Here is an 11,328-nt window from a genome sequence, read left to right as displayed (position 1 = left end):
ATATTAAGTCACTTAAAATAGACAGACTCACGTTAAGTGTGTCTAGACCAGGGGTCGGCAACCTGCGGCTCGCGAGCCACATGTGTTTTTTTTTGTCAATATGCGGCTCTCCAGTGCCATAACAATTATACTATTTTATTTTCAAAACTCAGAAAATAGTATACTGTAAAAACGAAAGCAACTTAAAAAAAATCAATGAGAATAGGTGGAGTAGAGAGTATATGGACAGCTGACAGCCGCTGGGCATTAGGCTCAGCCTCACAACTGTGCTGTGGCCAGCCCCGTGGCAATAGTCCCATGCTTTCTACTACCGAAGTCCACATAAAAAAGTTAGTGGCTCTTTAAAAATTGGGAAATTTTTGTTGATTGTAACTTTTGGCTCGTCCGTCTCAAAAAGGTTGCCGACACCTGCTATAGAATAGTGTAGATTGTAGAAGCTTGTAAAATAAAACTTTTGATATTGGAATACAGGTGTTAGATGGATATCAAATATTAATGTAAACTTTCTAAACTCTACAAATAAAAATAATTAATACTTCTGCTAAGAATTTTTATTTTGTATTAGTTGTAATCAACTATTACAATATTTATAACTATAACCTAGACACTATTTTATAAGACAATTAACGTTCTTATTTTAAAAATTGGGAAATTTTGTAGATTGTAACCAGTGTTTCTTCCAGACTTTTTTTCTCCGGGGGGGGGGGGGGGGGGCTCTTGAAATTTTCGGGGGAGGGGGGGGGGGTAGACTTTTTTTTGGGGGGGGGGGGGGCGGACATTGTTAAAATTATATATTTTCTATATAAATTTCATTTCGTTCGGGGGGGGGGGGGGGGGTTAGACTTTCATCGGGGGGCTCTAGATGCCTGGAAGAAACTCTAACTCTGATTTGAACTTTTGGCTCGTCCGTCTCAAAAATTGTTGCCGATCCCTGACCTAGACACATGAAGCCGACCGTCACCCACACAGTCTTCTAGTAAAGACCGAATCAAATACGGTATCTTTCATCATCCACTATAGAACGAAATAGAAAAAAATAGAAGTTATATGGAAAATATATTTCTGTTCGCAACACCCCCCCCCCTCGAAATTCTCAAGTACCACCCACCACCCCGGAAAATAATTTCTGAAAAAAAAAACACTTGTCAAAATATCCCCAAGCCTTTCCTTCCGGTTGAGAAATCCTCAGCATGTTGTTTTAAGCCGCGAACGTTTAAATGACATGTAACACGAAGAATTAGAACGATACATTAAAAAGATGACGTCACCAAACATATAGAACACGGGTTATGACGTGGGTGGATGTAAGAAGAGGACTGGTTGGTTAGGAAGTTCACGTGACTGCTTTACCGATCCTTACCGGCTGGGCCACTGCGACACCTGGGAGAGGTCTTTGTTAGAAAATTAGTTACTAAATTGTTCGTTTGATTTTAAAGGCTTTTATTTAGCTTGCTCAGTATGTGTGTGTGTGTGTGTGTGTGTGTGTGCATGCGTGCGGGCGTGTGTGCGTGTATTTTAAGACAATGCCTGCTGACTCTTAGTTGCTAGAAGTTAACCTGTACCGACTCTTCGTTAGCTACAACAGCAGAGTCGAGCAAGACTGACTCTTGGCTTGTGTGTGACGAGTGGGGCCCAGCGAAGCTCATGGTCCCCTGCTCTCACGCCTCATCGGCCCGGGGGGGGGGTGGGTGTTGAACACCGCACTTTTCGGTTTTAGCAGCTATCTGCCCTACCAGTCCGACCACGTCGCCTCCTATAGTCTGTGTAGCAACTGTATCTTAAAACAACGTTACACATATAAGAGCATCTCTTCTTATAATTCCAGAATTTTTAAAAAATCCATCAAACATAAAGATAACGCCTAATAAATTAGAGACTCATAGATTTATTGTTGAAGAAACCTGTTCAATATATGAATCGTCATAGCAAGTCACATACTGCATTACGGTCTGCGTAAATCTCATTCTTCACATGTTTGTGTTCTTATACACGTGTAGTTTGTCAGCGAAAGTTTGATTTATTTTCTAATTATAATGACGTCGTTGTTGGATTGGAGAAAATTTACAAAGGTCGACAACTTTACGCTAATCATGGAGATTCGGTGAGTAGGCAGGGGTTGGGTGGGTGGTTGGTGGTTGGGGTAATTAGAACCACGAAGTGGCGATCGTGCGGCGAATGAGTCGGCCGTGGCGCGGTAATTAGCATGACAAGCCACGTGGTACGGCTTGATGACATTCGGATGATTTATGGCTGATTTATGACTTCACAGCGTTACGCTTGGGTGATTTTCCTTGCACGGCCGAGGATGAAAAAAAAATCAAAACAGTCGATAGCGGATGGTCGAGCAAGCGGTTTATGGACCGTTTATGGCGAGAAAACTTGCTAGGGCGTGGGTAACTTTTGTAGTGCGAGGGTAACTGTAATAGTGCGTGGGTAACATTCGTAAGCCGCGGATAACTTTTGTAGTGCGTAGCTAGCTTTTATATACAGACAGGCTGCAATCGTTCACTAATAGATGTTTACGACAGATCCTCAAGATAAGATGGCCAGAAAAAAATGTCAAAAAACAAACAAACATGTTACAAATGACCAAACACAGCCAATAGACATGAAAATAAAGCCCGGGATCGGGGATAGATTGGGCATACCCGGAGGGGGGAAAGCTTCAGACTAGAATCCCCAGGGGAAGAGGAAAGTAGGTAGGCCAATGAAATCCTGGACTCGGCGTGGTAAAGCTCCTGGTTGCTAAACCGAAAAGTCTCGAGTTCGAACCCTCGGGCAGATGAGGCTCGTTAACTGGGAACAGCCACTCTTCTAGGAGAGACAACTCCAAAATCAAACAACTGCTGCCTAGTAGTTTGTTCTTGGTTGGACAAAGGTTATTTTAGCAAATCCAAAAAAGAAAAGAAGACTGAAATTGGAGTCAACGGCCTATAAGGCGCATAACCAGCTGACACGTATACTTAATTGCGTAGGAGGGGATCCCTTCCAACACTAAAATTAAGAACGAAGAAGAAGAACCTTAGAAGATGAAGCAAAGGTCTGCCTTAGGCATACATTGCGTATATAAAAGCTGCCCAAAACCGAGTCCGATGGAGAGGTGTGGCTGTAGCCCTTAGCTCCACAAGGGGCCACATAAAAATCAAGAAAGAAAGACCTTTTGTAGTTTGGATATTGTGCGTATACTTCTTATGCCATATGTACGTTTACAACTTGTATATCTCTAGATACAGCTTGTGTTAAAGTATAACCATAATCTGGCTGTAGAAAGTACAATGGCTTAATGTGGCTCACATCAGAACACAGCCCAGTAGATAAAAACAATAGATGCGCATCGATTTCTTTTAAAAGCCGAAATATCTTACACAATGAAAAAAAAACCATCGATTTACTATTAACGGGAATTCCCGTAATGAAGAATTTTTTTGCGATGGATTTAAAAAAAATCTGGTGCGTAAACAAAGATTAGCACCTAATGACTCGCCTTGTGTGAATAGACAGACCAGGAAGAATTTCTCACTGTCTCAGAACTAATTGTGACGTCATCATATATCCAGCGGGTGATGACGTAGCCGGGCAGCAACTGGTATTGACCATCCTGTACAGGTAGCCGGGTTAACGATTGCGATAGGGGGGGGGGGGTCGAACATTTTTATAGGCGATTGATCAAAGCGTATCGATCTGATTTTTAGATGGCCGGGAAAATCTGGCAGCGAGAGGCTGGCGAGCTGGTCATCTGTTACATGCTGTCATGAAACTGTCAAGGTCGACAACTGTAACATTTGATGTGACAACAGTAACATTTGATGGTCCCATCAATGTGACACCTGTAACATTGGATGGTACCATCAATGTGACAACTCTAACATTTCATGGTCCCATCAATGTGACATCTGTAACATTTGATGGTCCCATCAATGTGACAGCAGAGTATCGAGGCCAACAACTGTAACATTTGATGGTCCCATCAATGTGACAATTGTAACATTTGATGGTCACATCAATGTGACAACTATAAAATTTGATGGTCCCATCAATGTGACAACTATTACATTTGATGGTCCCATCAATGTGACAACTGTAACATTTGATGGTCACATCAATGTGACAACTGTAACATTTGATGGTCCCATCAATGTGACATTCAGTCATCGCTTTATACAAACAAATGGTGACAAATGGTGACAAATAGTTAGTAATGGTGACAAATAGTGACAAATTGTGACAAATAGTGACTAATGGTGACAAATAGTGACACATGGTGACAAATGGTGACAAATAGTGACAAGTAGTGACAAATGGTGACAAATAGTGACAAATAGTGACAAATGGTGACAAGTAGTGACAAATGGTGACAAATGGTGACAAGTAGTGACAAATGGTGACAAATGGTGACAAATGGTGACAAGTAGTGACAAATAGTGACACATAGTGGCACATGGTGACAAATGGTGACAAATAGTGACAAATGGTGACAGATGCTGACAAATTGTGACAAGTAGAGGAGAAGGGTCTGAACAGGTTAGATACATTGACCACAAGCGAATAAAACGAGAATGGTGTCTGACAAAATGTGACACATTGTGAGAAGCGCAGAAAAAAAAGAGGGGTGTGTGACAAAATGTGACTTGACGGCAATGTCTATCAGTGACAACATTACAAAACATCTCTGTCGCTTGATCTCTGGGTGATGTCCCTTTCATATGGGATCATAAAATAATTAGAATTCTAAAGACATATACATTATTCTTTATTTAAAGATACAAAAAAAAAAGCAAAATTAATATATTTCATATTTCATCTCAGAAAGAAAATACAATGCAACGAAAATAAAAATAGTAACTTTTTATAGAGGAATGTACATTATTTAATTGATTTACTTAAAAGTATTTTATAGTTTTAAATATTTAATACTTACAAACACCTATCTATGTAAATAATAATTTGAGAAAAATGTAGAAAATATTCAACTTTAATAAAACTGAGGGTCGTTTGAAATTTTAATATTTCAACATAGTCGACTACATACAAATTTGAATACTTCTATAACATAAAATATATTAATGTACTTTTATGATGAATAAATTGTTCATTATTTTCAATGAGAAATATAAAAACAATACAAAAATAAATAAAATGATAGTGATCTTCCCTAAACTTTCTTGTATATTCTTAATTACATAGGGCTGTGAAACGATTTTTATTAATTTAAACAAAATTAATTATTTTAAACATAAAAGAATCGCACGCAAAAAAAAAGATGTGCACCAAATGAATGAAAACATATGAGTATAAATACAATAGAAGAGAATAACTGTAACCTACTCCTTAAAGGAAACATTCATTACTTTTTTAAGAAATCGGAAATAGCGGAAATTTCAAAGGGAATCACTAAAAATTCGACAGATATTAGCGAATATGATCAGGTACATGCGTATGCAATTCCGTTTAGCTAACTGAAACAGTACTCAAGTTATTTGTTTTTTAGTATTTTTAGAAAACAGAAATAGAGGTAACACGGATATCGGAAGTCACTCGAAAATTGAAAGTGATCTAAGTATAAGATCGTTTAATTGTATATAAAATTACTTAAACGTAACTGGAACAGTTCTCAAGTTATTGTGTTTTAACGGAAATTGAGTAAATTACCACTTGCAATTAGCAGAAATCGTTAAAAGTTGATAGAAACCTGCGCATAAAATTTACTACTTAAATGTAACATTTTGTCTAGCCAACTTTAATAATACTTGAGTTATCGGCTTTAAAAAGACCGGAAGTAGAGTAAGTAGCACTTCCGGTTATCGGAATTTGCTGAGAAGTCGATAGAAAACTATACATTTGATATAATACTTGTACATGAAATTTGGTCCACATAACATAATTGGTACTAAGGTATCGTGTTTGTAGACACACACGCATACGAACTGGTTTGCAAAACTAACCTTTTCTGACACCAAAAGGTTGTAAAACGTCAAAATTTGTCAAAATCTCGATTAAGATTTTTTTCGCGATTACAAAACATTCATTATATTTCGTATAAAATAAAGTAGGGAAGTGTAAAACGACGAAAATTGTCGAAATTTCATTTGATTTTTATGCACGATTACAATACTTTCTCTATACTCTGTATACAAGAAAGTAAAAAGTGGCAAGATTTTTACGGAACAAAAATCGAATTGTTTTTGACACTCAAACATGGCACAACATGGTAATTGGAATTCGATCGAGAAACAGACAACAATTATTTATTTAGCAAACACAAACAGGATCGGTTTAGTTTAAAAAAAAATCTTCACGATTTAATGTCGACGTCAAAATCAAGTGATCGTTGTACACATTTTGATAAAATATTAACAGTGCACCATAGGTAGCCAAAATTTGCAGGTCGATGAAAATTTAAACAGCCGAAAACGCATTACTCGTGATGGCTACGTATTGCAAACGTTCCAGCGAGTATTGTTTATATTTTAACAGAGGGCCATTGCAGCAGAATTGGTAAAAAAAAACCCAAATGATTCGTCGATATCAGTTTTGGTTGGTTATTTTTAACAGAGCATTAAGTAGTGGAAATTAAAATTAGTTGTTAACCAATGAAAAGTTAGCAAATGAAATGAACGATGTGAATGTTTAAATAGTGTATTCACACAAACTAGTACTGGGTATATCCTGACGCCTCTTGAAGTCGCCTGTGCTGGTATTTGGACGAGACCCCGATGGACGGCATTGTTCTGTAGTTGTTGCTGTTGACCAGCGCTGCCCTCTCGTACGTCCGGTCTAATGTTTTGTGGGACGGGTGCCGGAAATTGCCGGCTACGTGGGCTTCAGCGTATCTTACCGAGCCTCGAGGTTCCACGTTCGCGTTCCAGGTAGGATTTGAACCTACAGCTTGAGAGCCTGTTTGGTGAGAGAGGGTAACGGAAGCGACGGAGTACTGCGTGACGGGCGGGGGCGTTTGGTAGTCCGATTGAAGCACGAAGTACTCGTGGGTGTTGCCCCAGGGGGGCTGGTATAAAATCTCCGGCGGGGGCGCGGGCATCTCGTCGAAGCTGATCTCCTCGTAGTGGCGGTAGTTGGTGTCGGAGGTGTGGGAGGAGGGCAGCGACACCTGGCGGCAGCACGGGACCAGCTCGCGCTTGTCTACCCCCGGGCTGGCCGCGGCGTTCACCGACCCCCGCTGGGTCAGGTACGAGTCGGCCGAGGTGGAGCAGTACAGACCCCCCGCCACACGCCCCCCGCCGCACCTCCTGGAGGCGAGGCAGGGGAAGTCTCGTTGCCATGACGACGCCGGGCCCATGACCTTGAGGATGTTGCCCAGCAGGAGGAGGATGACGCTGGTTCCCGTGGCGCCGAACCCCCAGAGCAGAACCGGCGACCTCTCCCTCAACATGACGGTGTTCCAGCCGTAGAGGCCAAGAGAGCAGGCGGCCAGGATAGCTGGGGAGAAATGACATGGGTATAGTTTAACATGAGGTATAGATCAGGAGGATAGGATAGCTGGGGAGAAATCACATGGGCATAGTTTAACATGAGTTATAGATCAGGAGGATAGGATAGCTGGGGAGAAATCACATGGGCATAGTTTAACATGAGTTATAGATCAGAAGGACAGGATAGCTGGGGAGAAATCACATGGGCATAGTTTAACATTTCTGTACAGAGTTTCTTTCAGGCATATCTTCGAAAAAGATAGAAAATATAAATATTTTATATCAAAAATGTAAACTTAAACAAACCAGTCCCGCCCCCCTCCCTACGAAAATTTAAGTCTGCCCTCACCCCACCCGGAGAGTTTCAGAGCACACCGCCGAAAGAAACCCTGGTTATGTAAAGGACGTTACATGTAAATAAACACCTGTTAACATAGGCTTTGAACAGCCCGATACATGTAAATAAAAATCGTTCAGCTTAAAATCACCATATCATCCATAAGTTTCCAGCAACTAGAGCCGAGCCAGGAGTTTGATTTCGAGCTTAATGGAGTTCTTAATTAAGGGAGTTCTTAATTAAGGGAGTTCTTAATTAAGGGAGTTCTTAATTATGGGAGTTCTTAATTAAGGGAGTAGGTCTACTTTATTAAGGGAGTTCTTAATTAAGGAAGTTCTGAATTAAGGGTGTTCTTAAATAAGGGAATTCTTAATTTTAATGAGTTCTTAATTAAGGAATCTCTTAATTAAGGGAGTTCTAAATCTAGGGAGTTCTCTTAATTAAGGAAGTTCTCAATTAAGCTCATATTGCGATAATTATAATTTGGGAGGGGGGTGATTAGGATGAGGCTAAATCCTATTAACGCGAACGTTTTTCTTAAAATTAGGTTCTAGACTAAGCTGGTCAACTTACCCCCAAACGTTGCGGCCAGACAGCCGACATTGGCTGACCTAGTGACCTGTCTGACGTGGACATCAGACAGCCTCAAGATGGCCTCCAGTAGTAGACAGATGATGTTGACCGTGAAGAGCACGACGCTGATGGCGATACCGCATCGGACAAGCAGCAGGTAGGCTGTGGAGAGGTCAAGGTCACACAGGTATGCACGGAGAAATTGATTGTTTACACATTTAATGTGCTTTTTTGGATGTAGAGGAAAATATAAACAAATACATTTACGTACTTAAGAAGTATGGATAAAATACTGCCTAGGAAAAAAAACGAAACTATTGAGGCTTTTTTTTGGTTTCATTTTTTTGTTAAGGCACTTTTCATTTTTTATTTACGCTTTTTTTAAAAAAAGTACTTGACGTCAAATGAAAAGCTGGTGGAGGAGGTGGCGCGTGTGAGTTGCAGGGGAGAGGTCAGTGAAAGAGGAGGGTGGTTAATGGGGAATGTGGCGGGTATGGTGGGGTGAAGTGGATTCGCTGGAGTAAGGTGGATTAGGTGGAGTATGGTTGATGAGGCGTAGTGTGGTTGTTAATGTGGATTGTGGTTGGTGATGTGGAGTGTGGATGATATTGAGTGTGGTTGGTGATGTGGAGTGAGGAGTGTGGAGAGTGTATGTTGATGTGGAGTGTGGTTGATAATGATTGTAGTTGGTGGTAAGCTGTGTGGTTGATTTATGTGGCGTGTGGTTGATGATGTGGAGTGTGGTTGATGATGTGGAGTGTGGTTGATGATGTGGAGTGTGGTTGATGATGTGGAGTGTGGTTGATGATGTGGAGTGTGGTTGATGATGAGGTGTTTGGTTGATAATGAGTGGTTGATTGTGCAAAAGATGATACATGCAAGAAGAGGAATATTATGAAAAGGACTTTACAATATCAGAGATGTTTTACGATGATGACGATGACGATGATGATGATGATGATGATGATGCTGAAGATGCTATTAATGAAACAGACTTGACGAACAAGCTACGAACACAGAACGAGACCTACACTGTAATCCAGCAGACAGGTGAACGCAGGCGTCCTGGTCACACCTGAGCCACAGGCCGTACAGGTACCCGATCTCCCATCTCCAGGACCTGGACAAGACGCCCACCCAGAACAGGCAGTACCCGGAGATCTGCAGCACGGTCGACACGTGACCAGCCGGCTCTCTGCGACACGTCATGCCCATCTTCAGACACTTCCGGCACCGTACACTGACCGGACACTCATGGAACTAGGGCTGGAAACTGACCGGACACTCATGGAAATTAAGACTGGACATTCACTAAACCTTCAATGAACAAAAACCGGACCTTGATCTATCTTAAGAAACTCATCAGACTTGCTTAATGTTCTCTACACAAAGATTCAAACACATCCTTAACTCTGCTCACTGTGAATGTGTTGAAGGAATATACTACGACATGAATGAACACACTACACACTAGCATTTACACATCATATGCGCAGCACAGCGGATGGCGTGAGGTGGAACTTAAGCGGTGACATTTACTAGAGCCATTATGTCCCGGGACAATTTTTGTTTTAAAACTGGGATTAGGTTGGATGGGGTTGTATTTGGGGAGTGGTTCTAAACTTGCATAATTTGTACCCTACTGGATTGGTTTGGATGAGGTTATATTTGGGGAGTGGTTCTAAACTTGCATAATTTGTACCCTACTGGATTGGTTTGGATGAGGTTATATTTGGGGAGTGGTTCTAAACTTGCATAATTTGTACCCTACTGGATTGGTTTGGATGAGGTTATATTTGGGGAGTGGTTCTAAACTTGCATAATTTGTACCCTACTGTTGGGTTGGACGGAGTTGTATTATGTAATGGTTCTAAACTTACATAATTTGTACCCTACTGTTGGGTTGGAGGGGGTTATATTTGGGGAGTGGTTCTAAACTTGCATAATTTGTACCCTACTGTTGGGTTGGATGGAGTTGTATTATTTTTCCTCGAGGGGGGGGGGGGGGCGGACGACGACTCTGTTAAAAGTATATATTTTCTATATTAATTTCATTTCGTTCGGGGGGGGGGGGGGGTTGCTCGGTCCATACTTGGAGTGATTTAGTTATATTGTACTGTAGTGGTTCTAAACCTGCTAGAACTGTACCATACTGGATTGGGTTAGATATTTTTGTATTATTGTTGTGGTTATAAACTTGATTTAGCTGTACCCTACACACATGGACACAGTGTTAATCAAATTCTATCAATTTCAATTAAAAAAAAAAAACAAAATAATAAATTGCGAGCTAGTCTTGCGATAAAGTACATTCTACCAAAAATGTTAAATTGAAAACAAATTTTTGTATTTTTAAAATATGAATTTAACAGATAAATCCAAATAGCGTTAACATGATTAAGAAATGTAGTACTTTGGTGTAAAACCATTTTACTAAACGATGAATAATGTCATCCTGCTCTTGCTAAACGATGAATAATGTTATCCTGTTATCTAACTATCAGGGCCCGATCGCAAACCTGTTATTGTAATACTAAACTGATTGGGACCGCTGTAATTAGTTCCACTGATTTACATACCCACTAATGGTAGCGCCATATGTAGTGGTGTTTAGCTACGCATTTATAAGCACTTTTATTCTCGATTTTCGAATTCAGTTGTCTCCCATTTTTTGTTATTTTCTCTCTTACTGCGATAATAAAACTTGCTGAATCTAACCGAGGTGGTTACAAGAAACATGTGAACCTAAGGAATATGACTAGTATAAACTAATATTACATAAAATAGCTGTCGTTGTTGTTAAAAAATTACGCTAAATTAAGCTAATTACCACCCCCCTCCCACTTCCCCCCAAACCGATCGCATCTCATGTTTCGAAAACAGTCGACATGTTGTCATGTTTTCCTCCATATTTCATGCAGCTGTCACAGGTTCTAAAACATTGTCAAATTCCACTCGCCCCTCCCTCCTCTCTCCCTCCCCCTTCCCATG

The 11,328-nt window shown here is 40.5% G+C and overlaps 1 protein-coding gene across 1 annotated transcript; it reads right to left on the bottom strand.

Annotated features, from left to right (window-relative positions):
• Positions 1–5,191: 5,191 nt before the first annotated feature.
• Positions 5,192–9,722, bottom strand: LOC131954778 (uncharacterized). Its single transcript, XM_059318541.1, has 3 exons — positions 9,369–9,722; positions 8,338–8,499; positions 5,192–7,434 (listed from the first exon to the last, which is right to left on the bottom strand). Exons 1-3 carry the CDS (start codon positions 9,550–9,552, stop codon positions 6,650–6,652), a joined length of 1,131 nt encoding a protein of 376 aa, XP_059174524.1. The 5' UTR covers positions 9,553–9,722; the 3' UTR covers positions 5,192–6,649.
• Between the last annotated feature and the right edge of the window lie 1,606 nt (positions 9,723–11,328).

The sequence above is a fragment of the Physella acuta genome, unplaced genomic scaffold (genome assembly GCF_028476545.2).
Source record: "Physella acuta isolate Inbredline_101_S28 unplaced genomic scaffold, ASM2847654v3 ptg001028l, whole genome shotgun sequence".
Lineage (NCBI taxonomy): Eukaryota > Metazoa > Mollusca > Gastropoda > Physidae > Physella > Physella acuta.
Note: the sequence above shows the minus strand (reverse complement) of the source record. Positions and strands in the feature narration are given on the sequence as shown.